The sequence below is a fragment of the Leptonotus elevatus genome, chromosome 3 (assembly GCF_054856555.1).
Source record: "Leptonotus elevatus isolate MCC_2025b chromosome 3, RoL_Lele_1.0, whole genome shotgun sequence".
In the NCBI taxonomy this organism is placed as follows: domain Eukaryota; kingdom Metazoa; phylum Chordata; class Actinopteri; order Syngnathiformes; family Syngnathidae; genus Leptonotus; species Leptonotus elevatus.
The window spans coordinates 12836023-12864005 of NC_141241.1; the positions used below are offsets into that span (position 1 = coordinate 12836023).

A 27983-nucleotide genomic window follows, 5' to 3' on the forward strand; every position below is an offset into this window, starting at 1 on the left:
TACAGAGTTGTGATTTAATTGGGGCGAGGGGGTGTAGTTGCCTATAGATTCCACAAGATGACAGCATGGTCTTTGTCTAAATGAAACTCCTCAACTCAGTAGTTTCTTGCAATCAAGATGCCACAAAATTGCTCCAAAGTAATATTATTGTACAGAAATAAAGAATGCAGAGTTGCACTATATGTTCTTCATAATGCTTATCATCTCATCCCCCATTATTGAAGCTGACAAAGGCACAAAAAGTCAAAGAGAAAGGAGCGTCTCGTGAGGTCCTTTGATGTCGACAGTGTCAATTCGGCAGTTTTGCGATTTAAGAGGCAGATGTTTCCTTCAAATCTTGTTGAAATTTCAAATTACATTGCATCTGACTTTTGAGCTGTCAAGTATTTGTAATGAATAAAAGAAACGCATTCAATTATTTCTAGTGTCCAAATAGATTAATACTGACTAAAACAGTGTGATTATTTAATCTGTAGCGTGGCGGACAGTCCTTTATTCGTTATATAAGTGGTTTGGTCTCCCTCCGGCCAGAGAAGTGCAGTCCATGTGATATATGATGGCAGTCCACTCGTCTATGCTCCACTGGACCCTGTCCAACACCTGTTCTCCCATCAGGGGATGCTGTGTTGGCGTGGCAAGGCTACGCCACCGCACAGATTGGTACTGCCCAATTGAGGTAGCAGAGAGAATGAAGTATGAGGTTCCCTCCTATGAAATGTAAACTCTAATCTGGGGAGGGGATCTCTGTGGAAATGAATGCTCCCTGTGTGAATCATTATATATGCATAAATGAGCCAATGCATAATAATTGACGATGAATTAACCATTTCATATGCTGAATGTAACCGTATTTGTAAATATACCATCCCATACATAAACTCACCCAAAGTCAACTGTTTTAGGCTCCAGTTAGCTGTGACAGTAAGTAGAGCAGTAGACCAAATTAATGGATGGGTACATTTACCATGAATAGTTACTGGAGGGCTCAATTTCACATGCTTTTTTCTTAACTGCACATAAATACAATAAGCATAAATGCGCTTTGTCCGGTGGAAATTCAAATGCTATCTTCAGTTTATCCAGTAGAGGGCAAGATAAAGCCATAAATTCAGAATTGGGAACAGGTGTGTGGGATAATCACTTCATGAATTAAATTGAACCTAAATGGTCGAGAGCACGCAAATGTATAAATTAATACACAGTTTAAAGTAAGAACGCGAGCGTCTTGCGTTTTATAGCCTTGTGGCGACGAAATATTCTTTTGTTAGACCATTTCTTAGTCAACTTTCAGAGTGACGTTTTTATATATAGAAACATCAATCTCCTCACCGAATGAATTCAACGGGCAAATTGTATCGTTGTTTCTGTTGTATGTTTCAAGAAGAAGATGAAAGACGCAATTTGACAAGTAGGGTGTTGGACCGTACCAAAATGACCGACAAACGAGGGGGAGGTCCTGTCCTCCCGCAGGGATCAAACCAAAAGTGATGACACGCGCGACCCTCAGTTTGTCTGGAGCCGGTGAGATGGAGACAGCTGGCTGAATGTACCGACTTTTCCTCACAACTGTTACGAACTTTGTCCCACCCGGTAGCAAAGGTGAGTGTTTTTGAATTTGCATTCTCGGGTTTTGTTCCCGTAGCACACGTTCACTCAGAGGATGATGATGTTGATGATGATGTGTGTCGCTCAGGCAAAAAAACAATCATGTGTGTTTACTCTTGAATGGTGTATAGTTTAATGTCAAATTCAACAATATTCTAGCCGAGAATAGATTTATTTTTGCACGTTATACTTATGCAAGGTTGAAGCACGGTTTTGGCAAGTCAAATCTAATTCCTCTTGTAATTCCTCCCAAATCAACACTTCCTGATAACTTCTTCTTCTTTTTTTTTTATGCAAATCTTATGTGACGTCAACCTCATAGAATGCATTTCGCAACCAATGTTTGTTCATTAAAAATAGTTTTAATTATTGCAACTAACAGCTAATTTGGAAGTTACTGTTACAACATCAGTGTAGCACTGAGGTGGGCAAAGTATGGCACATTGGACACATGGCCCGTTCAGTTCTTTGAATTTCATTTTTTTATGGTCATTTTCTTTTCATTTATTTATTTGCATTCATTTAGGTGTTTTCCCCGACATTTGGTTTTGTATTTATATATGGTGTTATTTTTTTTATCCTCATATACTTACCCTGCAGTGACACAAGGGACTTAATGGAAGTAATAATTGTCACACACACACACACAAAAAAAAGCTAATATTATTTGCAATTTTCTTATATTCCTTCCAGTAGAAACAATTATTTGAAGATTAAAAAATATATATATAATTTAATATAATAATAATAATAATAATAAAACAAATTATGATTAACATACAATGGGTCATATTGCCCCATGAATTTTATAGGTATACCAGTTAAAGATCAAAAGAAAAAAGTGGTTAGTTAGAGTTTTATGATTTAAAAAAACAAACTTCATTCAATATTATTTGTATAATACGCAATTTTATGTAACGCATATACTGTACCTTTAGCCTTTTTTTAAACCACTTTTTTTGAAATGCCTGGCCCATCTGTCAGTGTTAAAAAAACAAAGTGACTCTTAAGGCCAAACATTTGCCCACCCCTGTTGTAGCATATTAATATAACCCTCAAACAAGCATTTATTGTTTAATGAACATTCTGTATTATGCTAGCTATGAAACCACCAGGGTTTTGTTTGAAAAATATTTTAGAAGGCTGTGTGTGTGCGCGCGTGTGCGTGCATGCGCTCGCACACCGCATTCATGTGCTGACATGTAAATAAACAGTGCTTGTTGTGAGTCATGATGACAGAGAACGTACTGCATGTTGTGCATGCTCAGATTGTCTTGATGCTAGACAACACACATTTGCTGGGAGTTACTGGAGAAAGAAAGCGAGGAATAATCATCTCAAGGACGTGTACGATTTGATAGCAAAAGCAACAGGCCAAGCAGAATCATTTTTATTGGCTAAGTATGTTAAAACAAGCAAGGAATTTTGTCTTTGGTAGTTGGTCACTATAAGACAGTATAACAAAATATATATTTCGGACATAGCTATTAGTCACAAATCAACATAGTGGTGTAGTGGTGCATGACAGTTGCCTCGCATGCAGAAGTCGTGCACTCTAAAAACAGTTGGGGCAAAATTAACCCAATTATAGATCAAAAAATGGACCGACCCACTTTATGAGTCAATTTGACCCAACTTTCTGGATTGTTTTATACAAAATGACCCATTTAAAGTAAAAGATCTGACCAATATTTATGAGTTGTTTTACACTAAAAGACCAATTTCTTGACTCAGAGTTGAATCAAATTGACCCAAGTAGAGGATCGGGCCATTTTTGACCCATAGTTGGGTTATTTTTTACCCAATTATTTTTAGAGTGTGGGTTTGATTCTTGGCCACTAATCCAATACCTGGTCCCAGTCATGGGTTTAAAAAAAAATCTGGTGGGGTTGTAGGGTTTGAAACGATAATTCGAGGACATCTGCGAATTGACATTTAGGACTTAAAGTCAACTAATCACATGTTTTGGGCATCTCGTCTTCCAGTCGGTCAATTCACAGACATACTGTACGACTCGCTAGTCACCACGCTACAACACTAGTAGTGAAATGTTTTTTTTGTTTTTGTTTTGTTTTTATTTGTTTATTTTTCCTTTCGGACCCGAAAAGAAAACGGGCTGACGGGATGAAGGTGAACCTTATTAATTACCGTTCCCAGAAATGTTAGACCAAAAAAGTGATAGTCATTGGGCTGGCCTGAGAGTGCGAAAATATGATGGTTGTCGTTAGCGGTTAGCCTCGCTAGCTTCAACTATTGCTATCGCCGCTTGTTTTTAACTAGTTATACGGGACAACTAGACTGGTGTTAAGGAAGGCGACACAGTCTTGTGTGGGTCTGAGATTACGAAAATAAACTAGTTGTGAATGAAAATATCGGTTAGCCTTGCTAGCGTCCGCTATTGGTATCGAGGCTTGTTTTTAAAAGTAGTCATACTAATGGGACCATTGGACTGTCAGCGAGGAAGGCGACACAGTTTTGTGTGAGTCTAAAAGTGTAGGAATGCAAAAATGAGGGAAGGTAGCACGGCTACTTAAAACATATGCAGGTCCATCCATCTTCAAATACACAAAAGCATAAGTGAGAAATAATCACACAGAGAAATGCTTAATTTTTGGGAGCCTGGCCATAATGTCCCGTCATATAACATGCTATAGCTAAACACAAGATGAGACGTGCAATTTGGCAAATGTGTCACTATAAAATTGCAAGTCTAACAAGTGAAATGTTAAACCGCCGACTTTGCCGTGCATTGTCCTATAAGGTCGATTCACCTCACTGCCGATGATGTCATAATGTGTTCACGCGTGGACGTTTAATCGTGTGGCCTGCTGTGTGTGTTTGCTGGAGGGGTGTTGACCTGTCAGTGGGCCAGTTGGCCGTCCTCTGCCATCGATCCGACGTCGGTTGAGCAAACTGTGAATGAGAGATTTCGTCAGGGTCATAGGTCAGCGCCGGGCACACATCGGGAGTGTGCGTTTGTGTGTGACATCGCTTTGCATGTGTTTGGGCCGCGGGTCAGCGTGCGAAGCGGCTGCTGCTGTTCGTACATGCTGTAATGCATACACAACTGTGTGTGTGTGTGCGTGTCTGGTTTTGTATGTGTAACATGATCTGCTCTCCAAGGTGCCGGGGTGGAGGATGGACACTGCAATCCAGACTGAAAAGAGGGGAAAGAATAGCAGGGATGTGTGTGCGTGCTCGGCTGGTATGCGGTCCTGGCTAATAGAGAAAGAGCCTGGGGTTCTTATCTGACCTCCCCGGGTTTGACCTTTCACCCCTATCCAAGACAAGCCCTTTGTGTCCACAGAGCTCGAGCCAGCGAGAGAGCGTCTGTGTGAGTGTGCATTTGTGTGTGTTGCATCAAAGTCTTGCCTAAACATTGTTATCTCCACTGACCTCAGTGGTGATGAGACCTCACTAAAGCTTTTATATTCTCAAACGTTCTCCCTATAAATAAACATTTGGATATGTTAGCGAGCTGGAGTATTTGACTCGTTAATTGTGTATTAGGTATGATGAAAACATGTCAATATGGTGGATGAATGCTGAAAAGAAAGCCAGTAAGCCGCCGCTTCAAAAAAAAAAAAGAGCTCAAAAGTGTTGAAATGCTAAGCAGCCCGTGTCGGTGACATCCTGAAAGAAAGGGGACTCCCGAGTTTAAAGGGGGTCCTAACTACAGGTTTTGTATTTGGGTGCTTGAGTGTGGTGGTGGGAAGGCACGGGACCACGGGGTCATAAAACACCACAATAGTGTCTCTCTCCCCAGGGTGAAAGAGAGACAGAAAGAGAAGAAGAGATGGGGAGGCGGAGGGTGGGGGGGATTTAGGGATGAAAGGATCTCCCACTTCCACGTCAGGCAGTGGGGAAGGAGGGGGGGATGCAAAGAGAAAAGATCAACAAAGGTTATGTGAAAGATTTAAGCACTAATACTACACAAACGTCTTCTAACAGCCATTTTACTCGTTTTGGTTGTAAAGTCATAATATATGTAAAGTTGCCTTTGATGTGGAAATAATTGATTTTAGGAATCTACGAAAATGCAACATGATTGAAAAGTTTTCGCAACCACATAATCTAATTAACGTATCGTTAGCAATGGCATGATCATCATAGTTATTTTTAACTCACTGTTACAATATGAATAAAAAATACCAATGCGCTTGTTAAAAAAACAAACATGTTTTTTCACTCTACCAAATGTCACAAACGATGAATCGAGGCAATTGGAATTTTTCCTTGTTTTCTGGAAACATTTAAAAATGACTTAGGCAATTGTGCTAATGTACTAACGCTTACTACATTTAAAAAAAGATTTAAGCAACTTTTTAAAATATTCTTCCTCTAATATTTTAACAGGCTACTAATCCAAAGTGACACTTTGTCAATTGGATTGTTATGTTGATTGACTATTGGTCCCGGTTTTTGGTCAGGAGGACATTTCCCCGCTTTCATCCTGTGTCTCCCCGTGGTTGTAAACGTCAGTCTGCTGTTTGCCAGAAGGTGTGATTACTTCCTCTCCTTCCTCTCCTTCCGTGTTATGACCGGCCTTTTTTCTGTCTCCCCCCCCTCTTGTCCCTCTACAAAGCGGCGAGAGGCAATGACGGACTGCATTGTTTCTTTTTACATAACGAAGTGTGGAAGCAGAAGGTGGCTGACAAAACGTGTGTTTTTTCATTTTGCTCAGCAAAATTGACTCCGTGATTGGCTTACCGAGCTACTTTCTTGTCATAAAAGTGTGTTATCAATCAACCCAGCCTTTCTAGCCACTAGCAGGGGTCGCGCCGTCATAATCGAAGACGGCATGTGTGATTATATGGTTCACATTATACTGACATTTGACTCTTTTTTTTTTATTGTGTCATATAAACAATAATGTGTGCTTATAAGACACCAAACAATCATAATGGCCCTGCACCAGGATAAAAAACAATAACAAAAGCAACCAAAAAATTATGCCATGAACAAAATTGTTTTATTTTCCAGGCTTTGAATATGAATCTTGCTATTAACTCATTCACTGCCATTGACGGCTATAAACGTCAAAAATTCATTTGAACTATTTCTATTAGTTTCACATTTTTTTCCACATTTGTTAACAAGAGTATGAAAAACTAGAAAACAGATATCAAATTTGTGATTAATCTTGAATTAACTAGTGAAGTCATGTGATTAATTACAATTTTTTTTTAAATAATCGCCTGATGCCCCTAATTAAAAAATAAATAAAAAAAGATTATTAAAAATTAGGGGCGTCAGATGATTACATTTTTTAATTGTAATTAATTAAATTAAATTAATAGAAGTAGTTCAAATGAATTTTTGACGTCTATAGGCGTCAATAGCAGTGAATGAGTTAAAAATACATACAAATCAAAAAGCCATTTGATCTTTTTTTCATCTGGCCAGTAGAACATATCAGGATAATATTGTTCAAACATAAACTCCCTTAGATCATCATAAAGTGTACAGTAAAAAATAAAATGAACTTCACTTTTATTCTATCATCTTCAGATACATTAGTGTAAATCGACCCGTTTCAATAGTTTGTGGGTAACTTCTTTTCATACTTGTGTGACAGATGCTGACCGTGCATTTAATACAGCCCCTTGCATCTGATTCGATTTTGCGGTTGTTCCTGATAGTGAGTTGAGTGAGTGAATGTTTTGTTCCTGCTGTGTCACAATGCAGAAATGTTCGTCGCTGTGGGGACGGACTGTTTGTCCTTTTACAAAAAGTTCTTTGTGTTTTGTTCTTTCCCTTGTGTTAAATGGCTTCAGCTGAAAGCTTCTTGGTTCGAGATGTCATGAATTTGGGAATCTGCTAGCTTAGACCACATGTCACAAAAAGTGATTTGTATATATATATATATATATATATATATATATATATATATATATATATATAGCTGACCTACAGGTTGCTCGGGTCAGACAGTCATGTTTGTCTTTGTGAGTGTGTACGTGCGTATGTATGCGTGGCTGTCCTTTCTTGGGTTCGTATGTGAAATGGGGGTTGCCGGCATATGGGCAGAAGGGGGATTACCTTGGTTTGAACATCCACCCTTGTTATTTGCCTCGAGGTTGACCCACTTTGGTCACTTTTGGTACATCTACTAAACTTGCCGCAGTGATTTTAATCACATGACATAAAAGTAACAATTATATGTAATTACGGGAAATGTATTAATTCTGCACGATGAGTATCATAGGAGAAACAAAAAAATGTCCCATTAACATAATGAATGAAATGATTTACACTCTCACTGACTTTGAGTTGAAGTGTCGTTTTGAGCGAGTGTTTACTTCATTGAGGCTGTGGTCAAACCAGAGAGAGCTGCCGGGAGAGAGAGAGAGAGAGAGAGAGAGAACGGAGAAAAACAAAGAGGGAGTAGCGTCTAGGTCAGGGTGTCCTTACTCTGTCAGTGCAGCTGATTTTATGGCATGCCGTCTGGACACATGCCTCCATTAGTAACTGCTGTTAATGTGTATGTGAAGATGTGCCTCTGGAAACTTCAGGCTGCTGTCTGTGCCAGTTGTCAAGTTTACCAGGCGGTATAAATATGTTCATTGTAGTTGATCATATTAAATAATGACGTTAATAAGTCTTTGTATACTTTCCTCCCACATTTGAATAATTAAAATAATGTACTTCAACTTTGGGTTTGTCTCGTTATGGGTTGCCACAGTAAATCACTTACATGATTGTTTGGCACTGTTTGTACGCCGGATGCCCTTCCTGACGCAATTTGCCCATTTTCATCACCCTAATAATGTTTGGGTAACCGTGCTTACTGGTTGATCATTCACCATCACTGCAGATGGAGGTAAAGCATTAAATCAAATTAGAGGGATTTAACGTGCTGAGTGATTGACTGCTGTAGTAGTCTGAGTGCTTTAAAAAAAAAAGAAAGGTAAACACATAATGCAAACAAACAAAAGATGATTATGTTTTCTCAGAACACCAATGGGTAACTCGTATGCGGGCCAGCTGCGGACCACACGCTTTGAGGAGGTCCTTCACAACTCTATTGAAGCATCACTGAGGTCCAATATTGTGGTGCCGCGACCCGTTTTCTCCCAACTCTATCTGGAGGCAGAGCAGCCATTGGCACATAATGGTGAGTTACAAAGTAGGATGACGCCTATGTGCGACTTTCACAATCCCTCAAAAATTGTGTGAATGCTAGGCAATCCTGCCCCCAAAAGACTTGAGGACCATATGCCTTTTTTTTTCCTGCTTTTTTTTTTTTAATCAAAGCTTAAAGCAATAGCATGTGAATATATATGTGATGGTTAATATAGGGTAGTGATTCTCAACACTTTGCCAGGAGAGAACATCAGGGAAATTGTCACTTTTTGTATCTATCTATCTAGCTTGGTAGCTAGCTGGCTATCTATCTATCTTGGTAGCTAGCTGGCTGGCTATCTAGCTTGGTAGCTAGCTGGCTGGCTATTTAGCGGGCTATCTAGCTGGCTATCTATCTATCCATCTATCCATCTATCTATCTATCTATCTATCTATCTATCTATCTATCTATCTATCTATCTATCTATCTATCTTTTTGTATAAATCTTTTTTTTCTTCCAGTATTTATTTACTAGTACTTTTTTGACATTTTAAAAACATTTTCCTATTTTCCTGACATGTCCAATCAACAGGCCGTGCAGAGAACGATGATGAGGATGACGAAGATGGCTCCGAATCTAACAGTCCTCCAATCCCTTATCAGATGAAACCCCCACCTGAGGGATGCTGCACCACAGATGGTTTGTGCACATTTTGTTCAGGACAAGTTTACTCTGAACGACCGCAAAGTAAGCAAGTTCTATATCAAAAATAACAAGCATCCCTCCTCCCTACAGGCTTCTGTCAGGCAGGCAGGGATCTGCGCCTGTCATCACTGGCATCAGACTCTTTGGATGTGTTGCCGGGATTCATGCTGATTGGGTTGAAGTCCCCCTCCCTTCCCGAGAACCTGCTGGTGGGTGCTGTCGACCATCGTTTCCTGCCGGATGAACGGGGTCACAACGCTCTGCTGGGTAAGACGGAAGGCAAAACTTGCTGTACGTTAAGTGCTCTCCATTAAATGCAGCTGGGAAGCCATCATTGTACACTGATTCACACCCTGGTGATTCCCTGCAGGCTTCTCGGGGTATTGCATGGGCTGTGGAGAAAAGGGCTTCCGCTACTTCACAGACTTCGCCAACCACATTAACCTGAAACTCAGCACCCAGCCAAAAAAACAAAAGCACTTAAAGTTCCATCTGTATCGAAACAACCAAGGTGTGCTGGTTAAAGGAGCTCCCATCTGCTGGAGGGGACACGGTAAGATTGGTCCGTATCAAGATTATAATAATAGTTTTGGATTTTTCATTGTACTTAATTTGTTTTTGTTTTTTGTTTTTTTGTTTTTTTCAATTTGGTTAGTATTAATTAATTTTTAGAGCAGCTTTGTTAATTTATTATTAGTTTTTTTTTTCTAAAATGCTTCATTTTAGTTTAGTTTTTCATGAGTTTTAGTATTAGTTTTATTTATGGAGTAAAAAAAAAAGTTCACTAAATATTGTGTAAGAAAGTAAAGCTTCCTTCTAAAGCTGATGTATGAAATTAATTGACTAAGACGAAAGCCAAGGATATTTTCACTATAATTATGGTTAGTTTTACTTAAAATGTCATTTCAGTTAGTTGTAATTAGTTTTCACTGATACTGGCTCCTCATCTTCATTTTAAAAGCAGAGCAGTCGCGACCAAGTCATAGCTTTTTGTGACTTTGTTTTCTACAATATTCACTATCAATCATAAAAGCATGATGATTTTAACAATTCGTGTGCATATTTCCAGAGTTAATGAATGTCATAGGGAGGACAGCTATATTCAGTTAGCTTTAGCGGAAACTGCAATTACATTTACATTTACAGGGTGGATGAAAAAAAAAAAGTCATGTTAAAAGATATACATGCATACATATGTAATATCTCTTTTGAAGGTGATGTTACTTTTTTTTCCTGAATTTGACCACCACTGATTTGATTTGAATTGAGTTCATATTTTAATATTGTCTCGCACCACGATGAATTGAGTCCTTGCACATACACTAAAATAGTTATGAAATATGTCTGCTTTGTTTCAGATGGCCGAATAAGACAGATGAGCTCGAGTCTCTCAGAGGCTCACGCGACATCAGATGAACAGCCATCAAGTGCGGCATTGATGCATTCCTTGCACGCGGCTGGCAGCTTTGCAGGTATAACAAAAAAAAATGGTCATTTTCACTTCAGGAGGGCAATTCCTTCCAGATGCTCACATCTTGTTGACTGGCTTCAATAAGTGACAGCATTAGTGTCACAAGTTGCATCTTGTTCATTTACAGCATCATCCCACGCAAATGGCGTTCCTCAAATCACTGATACGTCGCACCCATTGACAAATGGCATCCATGCCAGTTCTTCGAGCGCGCAGCCGGTGATAAATCATTCAGGATCGGGGAGACCGTCAGGTACAGGTAGTGCATAGGCACAATAATAAATGACGTCCAATTTTAAATGCTGAAACATTCAGCATTTTTGTTACACCTAATCATTGCAACATAATCTAACTTTAATATTCTATATATTTCCCATTTTGAATTCAAAAGTTGTTCCTGTGTCATGTGCATGTAAGTGTAGCCTTTGTGTCTGCCGTCATTAACCCCCCCTGGGTTTGTTCACACTTCTGAGGAGGAGCACAGCCCCCCTGTGTTATAACGCCACTGCTGTAGGGAAGCTGCCAGCTGCATTGTTTTGGGGATCGTCTTTTGTCTGCCTGATTTCATTTGCCAACACTTGAGGCACTAAAAATTTCCCCGTCGCTTTCTTCTCTCTCCCTCGCTCGGTAGCCTCCATAAACCGGGGTTGTAAAATACTCCCTTCTTTTTTCCTACTTTCTCGCTGAATGAAAACACTTCCTTCCTGTCAGTGATGTGTTTTTGTCATGGCTCTTCAAACGAGTGGGACTTTTTGACTCCGGTCTCCATCACTGCATTTCAACAGAGGGTTAAATGGTTAATACATAAAATACAACTGCATGCAAATAGGCTCATCCTAGAACAATATAAATGCAATGTATTGCAGAAAACTACACCCCAGCTTCCGATATTAACATTTGACAGCGTTCAGAAGGCGAGAAAGATGTTTTTTATTTATTTATTTATTTACAGTTCAGTATCTTATTTGTTAAATAAAAGCAAATACTTTACATTGTTTTTGTGCTCCAGGGTTGCAGACGAATGCCGGACCACCCAAAAAGAGGCATAAGGGTTGGTCCCCTGAATCGACTTCAAACGGTTTGTTAGAAAACACAGGGAAGACGCCACCATCTTCATCGGTTTTGCCGTCATCAACAGTTGCTGCAAATGGAGCCAGATTAGGTAAAAAGTAACAAAAACAGAAATAAAAAGAATACACGTGTCATTTCATTTCATATGATGTCTTTATATATGCTCGTTGTGCTTTCTCGTACATCCAGATGCCTCTGCCACACAGAGTTCCTCACAGAGGTCCTTAACCACACTTTCTCCCTCTGGGCTGTCTGTCGCTGTGCCTGATCAGCTGTTACACACTTGTGGACTACAACCTGTCATCTTTAAAGGTCAGATACATTTATATTAATGGCACTTGTAGGGCAGGGGTTACCAACCTTTTGGAAACTGAGCTCAACCTCATGGTACCGTTTACGCAACCCCTGGGTGTTGTCTGTCAGTTTATGTTTTCATCATCATCATCATTTAAGGCGATGATTCTGAAATAAATGTGAAATGTTTTATCTGTTTACCTCTCCTGGTCACAGGTCATGGCCCTCTCCCTCAGCTGACTGGCAATTTTACTGAAGTACTCGTCAGCTCTCTTCTGCAGAGTTGTTACCTGAGCTCTCAAACCCTCCCTAGGGTCTACCAACACTATGGACCTTCACCCATTCAGCCACTGTCTACTGAGATGCAGATTCTTCTCACGGTGTACTACCTTGTTCAGCTCGGTCAGTGTCACACGCTGTAATAATTCACAGCCCAGCAGGAAGCAGCTACAACTGTATTTTTCCCACTTTATTGTTGTAGTTACTGTCAATGACCACTAGATAGCAGACTGACTCTGAGCCATAGAAAAGGAATATTAAAACTGCAGTTTTGAGACTTTTAAGCTTTTATTATGACTTTTTCCCTGCACTAATGTTGTATATTTAATATACTGCCTTTCATAAAACCGTTCCCTTTTTTTCCCTCCATGTTTATGATTTCTGTTTTTCTCACGCAAGGCCCTGAGCAGGTGCCCCTGATTGAGGACTTGGAGCAAATATTCATGAGGTCATGGAGGGAGTCCCACCTTAGTGAAATCAGACAGAATCAACAACCTCAAACGACAGCCACCCAAGGGAGGCACTACGGAATTGAGGTTCATTTCTCATAAATCGTATATGAAATTGCCATGACTAAAGGGATAGTAATGTAAATCTGCTTTTCCTGGCACTCCCCAGGCACCTCCTGCCCTTCCAGGGCTCCCTCAGCATCTTGGCTTAGCACCACAGCAGCCTCTGACGCCCAGCCAGCTTCCTTGGCTCGCACAGTTGGCTGCGTCGTCCTGCGGAGAGGGGGTGGTGGTTTTGGGGGAGCAAGTGGGATCTTTGGCTCAGGGACTTCAGCAGATGTTTAGCAAGTTGATGGAGGGGCGGTTCGAAAACACAAACTACATAGTCGTCATTGTGACCGCTTCCGGGCATGAAACACAGTCCTGTGTGGTAGTCACAGGTAGGATCTTGTGTCTTTAAAAGAAAAAAGGAGAAAGAGAAAGAGACATTGAAGCATATGTGTGTGGTTTTGGTACAGGTAAACACCAGTGTCGAGCCTTGGCAGAAAATATGTTCTCTCCCAATGAGGGTTTAAGAGAAATCAACCACCAGCTTTCATCTGGTGAAGCCCAGGAACTCATCCAGTTCTGCAGTTCCCTTGGACAAGGTGTGCTTGACTCTCTTCCTTAGAATGTGTGAATCTATGCTGTGTTTATTTTGCGCATGTTCTGTTCTGTTACAATTTGTACAACGATATGACGTCCCAGCAATGATGTGAGCAGGCGAGGCATATTGAATGCCAGCATCTAACTTCCTGTTTGGCAGATGGTGACATGGATTCCCTACTGGACAGCGCAACCTTGGACAGCAACGAGCCCTCTCCCTTATCCAGCAGTCAGGAATCAACAGAGGAAAAGAGTGTGAAAAACACACTCAGTCCAAAAGATTCACACAGCCCTAAAAATAGAATTCTGCCTCCTAAGGAATCTTGTTCGGGTGAGACAGATGACACAAAAATACTCTGAAGTGCATTTTTTTCCCCCCACCTTACCTACCATTTGAACCTATCCATGTAGAGTACTCTGTAGAGTGGCGGGATATCCGACCCATCCAGCTGGCAGTAGCCAGAAAGCTGCTGTCCCACGTTTGCGCCATAGCCGATTCCAGCACACAGAACCTGGACCTCGTGTCCTTTGACAGGGTCAACTTCCTCATCCTGGTCCCTCCCTCCGAGGTCACCTTTCAACAGACTGTACTCCACCTGTGGAGCTCTGGTCAGTTACATGTCTTCACACGTTTACCCTCATGAGCCCATTTTTGACACGTTACTCTTCCATAATAACAATAATAATAATAATAATAATCATGCAGTTTTAATTATTATTTATTTATTATTTTATTTACAAATACTCTTAATGTTTTTTTCTTTTTTCCCCCCAATTTTTTTAAAAACACATTTTTACAAAATGCTTTGACAGACCAATTAGAACGCAAATTACAGACCATGGAAGAAAATAAAATGGAGCTTAAAATAGAACCTTGTTGTGCGCCACAGTTAAAGGGGAAGTCAACCTTTTTAAACATTTCTTGACAGTAATATGTTATATGTGACCTCACTAGTCTAAACACGACATTCTGATTACATTTGTGGAAGATGAGTTATGCAGCAAAATCCAGCTGTTTTAAGCCATCTCAGGGGGCGCCCATTTTGCCACTTGCTGTCGACTGAAGATGACATGACAGAGGCTCAGGGCTCCGGCAACGACCAATCACAGCTCACCTGCTTTCTGAAGCTGAGCCACCTTCTGATATTGATAAAAACTACTGGATTTTGCTGCTTAACTCATATTCCACAATATTATTCCGCATTATTAACCAGAATACCATATTTAGACTAGTGGGGTTGCATAGAACATATTATTGTCAAGAATGTTTTGGGGGGTTGACTTTAAGACCCCTTTAACCCGTGGGCGTTATTTGTCCATTTTCTGGCTTTTTTCTGTTTTTCTGTTTTTTATCAAAGAAAAAGCATTTGAAAAAAATACACTAGGGACCTGACATTTTACCAGGATTGTTTAAAAATGTCGAAGTTCAAATTGGCGCCATGCTGTAATTTATAATTATTACCAAACAGGAGGGAGAGATTCACACTAAATTGTTGTAATAATGCCCGATATTGGCTCATTGACTCCCATTATAAATCACAGTTTTTGATATGCTGTAAACCTGATGTGTAATAATGCATTTTCCGTGATTACTGATGCAATCGCTTCTTTGACGAGTCATAAACATGAAAATAGAGGAATTTGTGTGTTGAGAGTGTTAACACAAAAATCCACTAGGTGGCGCCAAAGGCTAATAAATGAATACAAAATGCATGCATAAAAAAATTCTATTGTTATGACTTATGGACTTGTTTGAGCCTCTAACTATGTCATATGAAATATTCTAATTATTATTTTATTTGATAGGTCTGATGCCACTGAACATTTTGAGCGGTTGAAAGTGAAAAAAATATTCATAAATGACTAAGTTATCTCACTTCAAAGGAAATGCCTGATTTTGGCAAAATTACAAGAGTTTTGAAAAATGCCATTGTGTAAAAACTGGGCATGCATAAAAAAATTATATTGTTATGACTTATGACCTTGTTTGAGCCTCTAACTATGTCATATGAAATATTCAAATTAGTCTTTTATTTTATATATATATACAGCATAGTTAGTCTTGCTATTAGCATAATACTGCTATTATTGTCCATAGGGGGCATTAAAAAAATAAAATAAAATAAAAACTATATATGTATAGATAGGTCTGATGCCACTGAACATTTTGAGCGGTTGAAAGTGAAAAAATATTCATAAATGACTAAGTTATCACACTTCAAAGGAAATGCCAGATTTTGGCAACAATTACAAGAATTTAATCCAAAAAAAATAACGCTCACGGGTTAAGACGATCAATTAAAATATCGTGGTCAATTGTGTCAAAGGTGGCACTGAGATCCACCAGAATGAGAATTGAGCCCTCCCCTTTATCAGCTGTTAAAAGCAGATCTTTTGTTACTCTGAGGAGAGCTGTCTCAGTGTTATGACCAGCTCTGAAGCCAGATTGAAATGTCTCAAATGTCCATGTTGACTTGAACCTTGGATTTCAGGTGTTCTTCAAGAACTCGGAAGCCTGGAACAAGATTGCGTGTCGCAGCGGGAAGCTGAGCGCTACGTGGTCAAAATGGATCAAAGCGCTCAAGTGCGAGTCGACAGCCTGATACAGGAAGCGCACAGCAACTCCTACACGCTTTACATCCTGGTCCATGACCACGCCCACTGGGACGTCAGCAGGTCTTTATGATACAGAACACAGTTGAATTCAAGAGTCTTACTTTTGGAAATTAACGATGTCGTCTGTTTCCTTTTCTCTCTGCTTCTCAGCGCCTCTTACTGTAACACAGACTCTGGTTTGGGTCTCGTGGACCAGCTGCTGAATTCCAGAAAGGTCAGAGACGCTCCGAACATCCTGATTCTTCACGTTACATCCTTCCCGTTCGCTCTGCAGACGCAATTCACACGCATCAGCCCCTATAATGAGATCCACTGGCCCTCTTCGTTCAGTAATGTGAGATTTCATTCTTTGTGTGCTAATAAAACATTTTGTACATACAATATAAGCACATTATAACCGTTTGGTGTTCTTATGTAGGATGTGGACCTGTATCATGAGAGGACACGCTATTTTGGCGTGTCAGAGCTTTTAGAGACGACACGCTCAGGAAGCAGCCTGCCTCTGATGCGATGCGATTCTTCTTTCGAGAGCATGGCATCGGCCCTGGAGGAAAGGTACACACTGCCAGTAAAGGTGCATGCAATGTAAAAATAAGGTATGAACCATTTTCTATTTCCTTCAGGTTTCCAAAGCTGCACAGCGCTGTGATACGCACGACAGTTCTAATCCACCACTACTGCGCGGCGCTGATGGCTGTTTCCGGAAGAATCGGCGGCTCACACAATCTTCACAAACACACGTCTGTGGAGACGCTTGGCATCGTGCAGGCGCTGCTCAGTGCCGCCCAGCAATGCCCCGCCCACCACGGTCACATGATCCTACTGAGAATCCCCTCCCTGGCGCTGGCAGCTTGGGCGCATCGGCGGCTTTCTCGAGTGAGGAGACAGCTGGGTCTGGAAGAGAGCTTTGAGATCATATTGGGGAATCCGAGCCAACCGCTTAATGTTGGGCACAGCTTTATTGATCAGATTAAGGTATGCAAAAGTAGTAGTTTAAATATGCTGTATACACTCTAAAAACTGTTGGGTCAAAAGTAACCCAATTATGGATGAAAATGACCCCATTTTTGTCCTAAAGTTGTGTCAAATTAACCCAAGTAGAGGATCTGACCCAACTTTAAGGGTTGTTTTATACAAAATGACCTTTTCTTCCCCCTCTTTTTCCTTTTTCCTTTTTTTTGTACAAATCATCCCAGAAAGTTGGGTCAAATTGACCCAAGTAGAAAATCTGACCCAACTTTAAGGGTTGTTTTATACTAAATGAACCGATTTTTTTTTTACCCGAAGTTGTGTCAAATTAACCCAAGTAGAAGAACTGACCCAACTTTAAGGGTTGTTTTATACTAAATGAACCGATTTCTTTTTTTTACCCGAAGTTGTGTCAAATTAACCCAAGTAGAAGAACTGACCCAACTTGAGGAGTTGTTTTTCTACAAAATGACGCAATTTTGTATCCAAAGTTGGGTCAAATTGACCCAAATAGAGGATCTGACACAACTTTCTGGGTTGTTTTATACAAAATAACCCTTTTTTCCCCCTCGTTTTCCCTTTTTTTTTTTTTGTGTACAAATCATCCCAGAAAGTTGGTTCAAATTGACCCAAGTAGAGAACCTGACTCGACTGAGTTGTTTTATCGAAAATGACCCAATTTTTGAGCCAATGGTAGGTCAAACTGACCCATATAGACAATCTAGCCCAATTTTCTGTTGTTTTATAGAAAATGACCAATTTTTGGACTCAAAGTTGGGTCAAATTGACCCAAGTAGAGGATCTGTCCATTTTTTGTTATCCATAATTGGATTATTTTTGACCCAACTTTCTTTAGAGTGTATAGACGGTAAATATGACTCTGAAGTGCGCTAGGTCCTAACGTGCTTGGATGAGTTTGTTATTAACTAGATAAGAGGCTGTATGATAGGCGATTGTAAGATGAATGAAAATGTTGATACTTGTAGACATCTGAATTTGCCTTATGTAGCTATGGCTAAAAATCCAAGAAGCTGATTGGGTTCCTCGTACCTACCTGGAACTTGAGGCTCTTCCCTGCATTCTCATCCTGTCGGGAGCTGAACCACAAGGAGAATCACTTCCCAGGTTGGCACACGAAGAAAAAAACAGTAGACCCCATTGCTCTTCTGAAATTCTAAAACAATGAACGGAACATTTATTCCATTTCTGACTACATTCCTCCCACAGGTCACTCAAGTACTGTGACCTTCGAGTGATAAGTTGCTCCTATCTGCAACGTACCACACTCGAACAAGAGTTGGGACTAGCGGCATACCTGCTGAAGGCGGAGTCTCGGTCGCCGCACAACCCGGGGCCAGGGAGTGACCTGCTGGAGAGCGATGCGGAAAAGCTCAGCAGCACTGACAATGAGGAAGAGGAGGCTCAGGAAAATGGTAGTCAGTGACTGTCACAATTATTTCTATTTTGAACAGCTTGTTTTAGTTTGATGATTTATTTCGATTTAAATGTCCTTCTAGAAAGGTCTCCTGCGTCCTCCAACCAGCCACTCCAGTCCAGCCCAGATATTGGAGCATTAGAGCCGTTCCCGAGCCAGAGCAGTACGTCTACGTCTCCAAATGCCCCCAAGAGCACAGTGGACACCACCCCGTCCCCCTCACGGGCTCAGCTTCCTCCCCCTCCTCCTCAACTTCCTCTCCAGTCCTCCTCTCAGTCATTTTTATACCCTCAATCTTCATTTCATCACGCGAGCCAGTCTATAGCCCAAGTGTACTCCCTGGCCCAACCCATTTTCCAGCCACACATTCTGAGTCAGAACCAGCCGCTGGCCCATACCAACTCCCAACCTTACTTCCAAACACTCCCACAGCAACTTGTCTCCCACCCGCCACCCCAACCGCTGGCCCCTGTCCGCCCTCGTCGTCACCCTTCCAAATCTACCTCTTCTAGCTCCTCGTCGCCACGAGCCTCGTCCCCTCATCTGAGCTGCTCATGGGCGCGGGGGGTGAGTCGCCCACCCTCCGTGCTCCTCCCCCGCTCGCTTTACGACATCATCACGGCCAACGATGGCAGCGGCCTTCCGCGATGTACTTCCTTCTTGCCACATATGTCGGTAGCATGGGCTAGCAGCTTCAGGTGAGACCACTATACTGCAAATGGTACGGGGGGGGGGGGGGTTGTCTTCCTCTTAGCAGTCATTCCTTCTCTGCCTATATTTACAAACTAAATTATATTATTTGTGCCGTGACATTGTTTTTAATCCCCAACAGTCTATCATTTTATTTTTGTGGGATTTTTCTTGACTGCACTTCTTCCAATAAGTGTATGTGGGTGTTAAATGTTTTATCCAATCAGATTTTAGCCTATATGTGTTGCCATGTCAATCTATCTTGCCCAGGGCTTTCAGAATCAGTATGCTGGCTAATGTCATTTCAATTATTTTAGCACTGTGACTGTTTCTTTACAGTGGAAATCAAGCCAAAATTATTATTTACAATAATATGTTCTATATGCACTGAAAAAAATCAAAAATGTTATCCATCTCAGGAGCGTCCATTTTGTCACTTGCTGTTGACAGAAAATGACATCACAGTTGCTTAGGGCTCAAGTGACAACCAATCACGGCTCATCTTTTTTCTGAAGCTGAGCCGTGATTGGTCGGTACCTGAGCCCTAAGAAACCGTGATGTAATTTTCTGTCAACAGCAAGTGGCAAAATGGCCGCCCCTGAGATGGAGAAAAACGGGTGGATTTTGCTGCTAAACTAATTTTTCACTAACACAATATTAATCAGAGACTAGTGGGGGCGCATACCACATATTATTGTAAAGAAAATTTGAATTTGGGTAAGTCCCTACTAAAAGCCCAGGTAGCAAGTTCCTTTGAGACACAACAAAATGTCAGGGGTTCCACAAAGTCGTATGTAATTTTCACTAGTTTTTGCATAACCTTGCTAAAGCAAAAACTGTGATTAAATCTTTACCGCTGTGGAGGACATTTTTGTATATGTTTGATGAGTCTCTTATCAACAAGCCATCATTAAAGAATCAAAGAAATATTTTTGCGTGCAGGCCCTTGCTGAGTAAGATGATGACGTGCACAGAACAGTCGCTGTACTACCGCCAGTGGACGGTCCCCCGCCCTTACCACATGGACAGCAGCAATCGCACTGAAGGACGCAGCGACAACTTTCACCCTCGCAGGCTCCTCCTCAGCGGACCCCCGCAGGTAATTTCCATCTTTTCCTCACTGAATGCCAAAAAGTCACGCTGCGTATTTATTTCCTTTCTTTTGGCTATGATGTCATTGGCCAGGTGGGTAAGACAGGCGCGTACCTGCACTTTCTGGGTATTCTGTCTCGGATGCTGATCAGGCTGATGGAGGTGGATATCTACAACGAAGAGGAAATCAACTTCAGTGAGTATAGCCACGGGTCAGAAAAAATAAAGAATGACATGCTTGTGTTAAAGTGGTGTTTGTGCATGCGTTTTGTTTTAGACGTCCAATTAGACGGGGTTCAGTACACACCGCCCAATGCCGTGTGGCCGGATCCAGACGTTATGAAGACTTTACCCTTTGACTACACAGTCCATGACCCCAAATATGATGACATCAGCTTGGTCTACTGCCCTGGATATAGGCCAGCTTTTGACGGTAGGCACAATCTGACATATATAGACGATGCATATACAAAGTTAAATAATCAATTAGGTAACAACTACTTTTGAAATTGTGTATTTCACGATGTTGTCACAAAAGTTTCACATTTTTGTTGCCTTTGCAAGCCAACCCTGTGCACCAGGAGGACGTGTGCCTCAGGAGGCGCACAACCAGGATCAAGCTGTCCAAATATGCCGCCTTTAACACTTATCACCATTGTGAACAGTGTCACCTGTACTTGGGCTTCAACCCCAGATACCAGGTCAACAACACACAAGTGTACAAATATCACAAATGACACGTTTTTATTTTTCTAAAGCTGTTAACGTCAAGACTCGTTTTTTTCTTGAATCCCAATCTAGATGTACGAGTCTACGTTGCATGCCTTCACGTTCACCCATCTGCTGCTTGGAGAAGAAATCCAGCTCTACTTCATCATCCCCAAGTCCAAAGAGCACTACTTCAGTTTCAACCAGCCGGGAGGCCAGCTGGAGGGAATGCGACTGCCACTTGCTGCAGACCGGGTAAATCAGTGGGTAGTCAAAATACTTGTTTAAGGATGCTGGTTATTGGTAAATAACGCTTGGTACTTTATAATCCTATAAAGCCTAAACCATGAAATATATGAGAGAAAATTCAGATTCTTTGTAAATAGAATATTCATTGGCCTTTTTGAACAAATAAAAAAAACGTTTTTTGTTTTTTTTAAATCAGCTTCCACATATGACTTTTGATTTGTGTCATATAGATACATCCGGTCACAATTCGTACATTTATAACTGTCAAAAATATTATAATAAACAGACATATCAAACATAGTATTTCCAAAAATCAGAAAGAATATTTCACACTGATCTCAATTGGGGCAATCTTGCAAAGTCGCTGGAAAAGCCATCAGCTGGGTGATACTGCCCTCTAATGGATTATCCCTGCAATGCATGTGTCAGATCATATACGTCAGGGTTTTAATGGAGAAAAAATATATTATACTTATGAAATAGAGGGCTCAAAATTTATTGTATTTAACTCATTCAAACCCAAAAACGTGTAAATATTTTTTATACTTTGTCATTCACTCCCAAGAACGTATTTATACGTTTTTATGTGTTTTTATGCAAGAGCATACAGAAGGCTTTGATGCAGCTTCTGACATGAAGAGGTGGCTTAAAGCAATGTTAGTTATTACAAAAAACGACCAGCGGGTGGCAGCAGAGTATAAGAGATCAGCCAGGGCCATGTTGCAACAAGCTCTTTTTCTCAGTGATGAAACTTAGCTATATTCTGATGCTAATTGCTGCAGAACGGGAACAGATACAAATATCGTTTTTTTTCCTGATGAAAGAATAGACTCATCTTTCTTTTGGCAGGTTCCATGTTTTTATAGCAATAAAACACAATATTCTGTGGGACTTGCAAGATCAGTCAAAATTCAGTAAAATAGCTGGGAGCGAAGGGGGTTACTTCAGTTAAAATGGCTGGCAGTGAATGAGTTAACATGATACGTTTGTCTTTACAGGGTTAAATTATCTTTCTGTGAAACATTTTTTGAATGTTCAACATTTTGAAGTTGATTTTCATCAGAACTGGGATGTCCTGAATGGCGTGACTGTTTTGAATTAGAATTTGCTGCGAAATGTGGAGTTGCTATTAAGCATTCACACAATGATTACTATATGATATTCTTTCGTCAGAGCCCAGACTGCATCAAGAGTCCAATCTTCACTCCAACCACAGGGCGCCATGAGCATGGTCTCTTCAACCTTTACCATGCGATGGACGGAGCCTCACATCTCCACATCCTGGTGGTCAAAGAGTACGAAATGGCCGTCTACAAGAAGTACTGGCCCAACCACATCCTGCTGGTGTTGCCTCCTGTCTTCAATGGAGCTGGCATAGGTGCGCGTCTTACTGACACACAACCAAACTTTATCTTGCATATTTAAAAAATAAATAAATGACGTTTTCCTGCTCCTCTTCCAGGAGCCGCTCACTTCCTGATCAAAGAGCTGTCGTACCACAATCTGGAGCTGGAGCGCAGTCGTCGGCAGGAGGGCAGCGCGCCGACCAGTGACGTCTGGCCCTTCATTATCCTGGCGGATGACTCGTGCGTGATGTGGAACGTAGTCGACTTCGACGCACGCAAGTACATGCTCACACATTTTGCTTTTCAAATTTTTCAATTTTCAAATATGTGTTTAACTGCTGGCATCCAGACATTTCCCTAGTTTTTCTTGATAAAATCACTTAAAATTGCTATTGACTGCCCAAAAGAGTGCTTTGAGGCATTCCATGTTTTATTTTCTGTCTGTTAGTCACATGACACATTTAGTGGTACCAGGCATTCAAATGAATAAGATGAATTTTTAAAAAAATCCCCATAATTAAGTAGGCCTAAGTGATGATCTACAAAAATGAGAAACTGTTCTTAAATAATGTTTTCATTCAAATATATTCCACATAAAAGTTCAATATTTTTAAGAACAGCTAAAGAATAAATGTACAGTATATAGAACGTTAAATGCAATTGAACTGTACTTAAAAAAATATATTTTTGAAAAGTAAAACCAATGCACTCTAGATTAAAAGTAAGAAATGTACTGTGTTATTTTTGTTTTTTGTTTTTATTTGAGTTCAAACTGACTGAATGTATAGCTGTAAGCAGTTTAAGCATTCAAGCTTTGAATTGTATTTCTTGTTTTGAATGTTGCAAATTGTATTGATACCACTAGAGGGAGCCCACGTACCGCTAGTGGTAAGGGAACAAACTCTTTTGTCTCAAGTTACTGAAGTTGAACCAAAACGGGCATAAATATTGCCTTTTTAGTCAAGAACAATGCAGACAAGTGAAACAGTAACAGTTTTAACATTTTCAATTGTTTTCTAAAAGCACTAAAAACTGAATTTGTTTTTGTGTGTGAACCCTAACAATCACCCCATGATGGCTTACTGTGATACTGAACAATCTTTATTTTGTCCCCTGTCGGCTGCTGCTAGTGGTCCAGTGGAACACGCCGTGTCGCTGAAGCAGGTGTTGCAGCACATGGAAGGCTGCCCAGAGCTGGCCCACTACGGCCTGTGTGGAATCAGGAAATGGAGCAGTCGTGTACTTGCAGGTTAGAATTCATGACAGCCTGAATGTGAAGAGTTTTACAACCGGCGGAAGTGCCAAAATAGTGACAGGGACCGAATCCTGTTGCAAATACATTTTCCCCTTCCGTTACACCATTTTTGTCATGTTTTTGATCAAAACTAATTGCACTGTATTGTAAAATATACCTACATTTTAAAACACAATAAAATTGATTTGTTCTGTTTCTCCTCCATGCTCCTTGTGAGTGTTTTCATTTTGTATTGGTGTGTTTGATTGTTTGTCCAATTCAATAAACATCTGAAAGGGAATTGGCGACTGTTTTTTTATTTTATTTTTATCTTTACTTATAACAAAGATGTTGTCTCACATCACAAAGCAGAAATCAACCCAGCGACTGCTCATAATTCAAAAACAGTTGACTCGTAAGTCAAACGACCATTTTATGCTGAAAATGTATCACAAACTATGATACAAAAACTTTTTAACGTAATTTCAGAATCGTCTCAACATTAAAGGCGTACATATTTGATTTTGACATTTTGCGCTATCACAACTTTGTACCTTTTTAACATGATACTTCCCTGATGCAATTTCTAGTTTCTTGTTAAAATATGCTTTGGCGCCCTCTTGTGACATCCTAGGGCATTACAGAAAGATCACGAAATCATGCAAAGAGGAGCGCTGTAATAACATATTGTCAAATATTTGTACATGTATTTAAGTGTTTTTTTTATTTTATTTCAGGTTTGATGTTGGATGCTACTGTTCTGGATTTGGGACTAAAAGTGGATGTGTTCTCTTTGTGTCTAGGCCCCAACCACAGAGAGCCTTTCTCCAGAGGTCACCTCCACGACTTCCTCCTCCTCAACGTGGACCGCAGTCAGAACGTCCAGTACGAGCAGAACCGCTTCACGTGCCACGACGTCGACTTCACCCTGCGGCTGCACAGCGCCGGACTGCTCGTCTGCCGCTTTAACAACTTCAGCGTCATGAAGAAGCAGATCGCCATCGGAGGCTACCGCACGTTCATCATCAAGACCAAGGCAAGGACGGCGAGATATTTTTATACGATTTCAAGTATTTTTTTTGTTTCTGGTAGCTAATGAGAGGGAAATGTGCCCAGATGACGGACGTGCCCACCTCAGTGGGGCCCTCTCAGTATGTCTGCGCCCCCGACAGCAAGCACCTTTTCCTGGCCACTCCGGCTCAGCTCCTCCTGGAAAAATATCTCCAACACACCAGCCACAAGCTCTTTCCTCTCAGCACCAAGAACTACGAGCACCCGGTCCTGTCTGTGGACTGTTACATTAACCTCGGCCCGGAGGTAACAACACGGGTCGGAATTTTTTTCAGCTGTTTCGGGTTGTAACGGTGTGTTGTTTAAATACACAGTAGGCCAAATGTAGGCACAAGCTTCTTCTTTTTTTTCTGTCATCTTTTCTTTCGTAAATGCCTTCTCTTCTTCTTCTTTCTTTCTTTCTGTCCAGACCTGCTTTTTATTCATACATCCTTCCTTCTTTCACTTACCCTCCTTCCTTCATTTCTTCCTTCCTTCTGTCACACTATTTTTTTATTCATGCATCCTTATATCCTTCTTTGCTTCACTTCAACCTACTTTTGCTTTCCTTCTTTTGCTCCTCTGTCCTGCCTTCCTTCCTGTCATACATGGGTTTTTTTCTGGAATCTTTTGCAAGTGGTACGAGGGGTTTATTTAAACTGATGTAAAGCACTTTGAGTAGCATTAAATGTTTGATTGATTTTTTCCTTCCTGGCTTCATTCCTTCCCTGCATGCCTTCCTTCTCTCCCAGATCCAGATCATGCATCCTTCGTTTACTTAAAGCCACTTTTCTGCCTTCATTTAGTCCTTTCATCCTTCCTTCCATCATGCCTGTTTTTATTCATGCATCCTTATATCCTTCCTTCTTTGCCTAAACCTGCTTTTCTGCCATCCTTTGTTGCCTATTTCCTTCCACCTCTGACTGCTTTTTCCTTCTTTTTTTCCTGCCCTCCTTTTTCCCTCCTACCTTACTTTTTGCCTCCATCGTAAACCTAGTTCCTTTCACCTCAGACCTGCATTTGCTTCCTAACATTCTTCCTTCCATCCTAGCTTACTTTCTGCCTTCCTTTGTTACCTACCGTAGTTCCTTCCACCCCTGACCGCTTTTTCCTTCTCATTTTCCTGCCCTCCTTTTTTCCTCCAACCTTACTCTTTGCCTCCATCGTAAACCTAGTTCCTTTCACCTCAGACCTGCATTTGATTCTTCCTTCCATCCTAGCTTACTTTCTGCCTTCCTTTGTTACCTAGTTCTTTTAATCTCAGATCTGCTTTTACTCCCTGGCGTCCTTCCTTCCCTCCTTTCTTACGTTCTGCCTTCGTTCATTACCTAGTTCCTTCCATCCCTGACTTGTTTTGCCTTCTTTTCTTCCTGCCCTCCCTCTTTTCCTTCTCTTCACTTTCTGCCTTCCTTCACTACCCAGTTCCTTTTACCTCAGACCTGCTTTTCTTTCCTAACATACTTCCTTCCCTCATATCTTACTTTCTGCCTTCCTTCCTTTGCTGCCCTTTCCTTCCCTCAGACCTACTTTTTAATTGACATCCTTTTCTGCCTGTCACTTTTTGTTTTGACTTAAATGTTTTACCATTTTTATGTAAACCTGTAAACATTGTATAGTGATTTAAAAGTGAAACCTAATTTTGGCCCACCCTGTATAAATGAAACCATTTTTTTTTAAGTTATTAATGGAATCAACGCTTAATGGAATCAACGCTTTACTTAGCTGTTAATGATTTTGCTGCAGCATATGTGAGGTCACACACTTGCCTGTGTCTCGCAGGTGACCGTGTGTTTCGTGAGTTCAAGACCTCACTCGGTCAACATCTGCACCACAGGCCTGCTCTTCAGCGGCCTTCTCCTGTGTTTCGCTGACGCCTTTGTGACCCCCAGCTTCCTCAAGAAGTTCAGCTTCCTCAAAGGTACACGTGCCGTCCAACTTGATGACACTTGAACGCAAAAAAAAAAGTAGTCAACGAAATCATCTTGGGAGTCATTGCTCGTCTCTGCCTGCCTGCAGGTGCGACCCTTTGTGTGATCAGCGCAGATCGCAGCTCCTTGAGGCAGACGGTGGGCAGGCTGGAGCTGGAAGAGGAGTGGCGCTTTCGGCTCAGCGACGAATTCCAAACGGCCAACGCCAAGGAGGACCGACCCCTCTTCTTCCTGACAGGAAAACATATATGACATGCAACCAGCAAGAAGAAGATTTTCACACAACGTATTGTTTACATGCATGATATGTGCTCTTAACTGAAAACGGCCATTTGTAATCCAGTGAAGAAACTCACCACTTGGGGATTTCTCACTGTGTTAGCAGGGAGCCTGTTTTGCAATAAATTAGTGGGATTTTGTATCAAACGTGATGCACTGACAAAAAAATAAGGATACTATTGGAAAATAATGAATTTGATGAATGTAATGTAGTGTGTCACATCTTTTTGTGCACTTTGCTACTCGATGTGTGTGAGGGAACGATGCAGGTACAAGTGTGTGCAATGTCTTGATGCAATATTCTGCAGCCTTTCGTTCTGCAGACTTTTAACGGTCGACGCAATCATGCATTGTATGAGGGTAGCCGATTTTTGGCAACAAGTTTTTTCCCAGTAGATGCTTTTTGGTTGAGAAATACATGTATTTGCATGTTAATTATTTTAAGAATATTTTTGAGTACTTATCTACTGCATGTGTAGTGGGTGTTGTCTCTTTGTCAGGATGTAGACTTTCTAATGCTTCTATTTGATGTTTTTGTACTGAAAAATCATGTCACAATGTACAGATTTGAATGCCTTAGATTGTATAAATGTACAGATATTTTTAACGTTGAATGAGTTTTGCTGTTTCTTTTTAACCGCATAGGTCTCTAGTGTCATGACGTAACTGCGCAGAGGAGGGGTAGACCCCATAATGGCAATTTTTGCATAGAGTGCACTGTGGGCGTGTTCTAGTCTGCTTCAGTCACGGCCAATCAAAGTGGATCATTTTATTCCCTTTAACTCATTCACTGCCATTGAC

The 27983-nt window shown here is 40.9% G+C and overlaps 1 protein-coding gene across 1 annotated transcript; it reads left to right on the forward strand.

The window, feature by feature from the left end:
- The first annotated feature begins 1493 nt into the window (after positions 1 to 1493).
- greb1 (growth regulating estrogen receptor binding 1) lies at positions 1494 to 27796 on the forward strand. The gene is made up of 34 exons (XM_086071029.1): positions 1494 to 1599; positions 8562 to 8722; positions 9264 to 9371; positions 9468 to 9644; positions 9748 to 9930; positions 10736 to 10849; positions 10976 to 11107; positions 11858 to 12010; positions 12109 to 12231; positions 12430 to 12615; positions 12892 to 13028; positions 13111 to 13381; positions 13460 to 13588; positions 13747 to 13917; positions 13998 to 14195; positions 16079 to 16262; positions 16353 to 16536; positions 16621 to 16757; positions 16826 to 17177; positions 18181 to 18296; positions 18399 to 18604; positions 18689 to 19304; positions 20239 to 20395; positions 20482 to 20584; positions 20666 to 20821; positions 20953 to 21089; positions 21190 to 21351; positions 22519 to 22723; positions 22808 to 22970; positions 23822 to 23940; positions 24729 to 24961; positions 25042 to 25242; positions 26755 to 26893; positions 26992 to 27796. The coding sequence occupies exons 2-34, from the start codon at positions 8569 to 8571 to the stop codon at positions 27153 to 27155; spliced, it is 5970 nt and encodes a 1989-aa protein (XP_085927155.1). The 5' UTR covers positions 1494 to 1599; positions 8562 to 8568; the 3' UTR covers positions 27156 to 27796.
- The last annotated feature ends 187 nt before the right edge of the window (positions 27797 to 27983 follow it).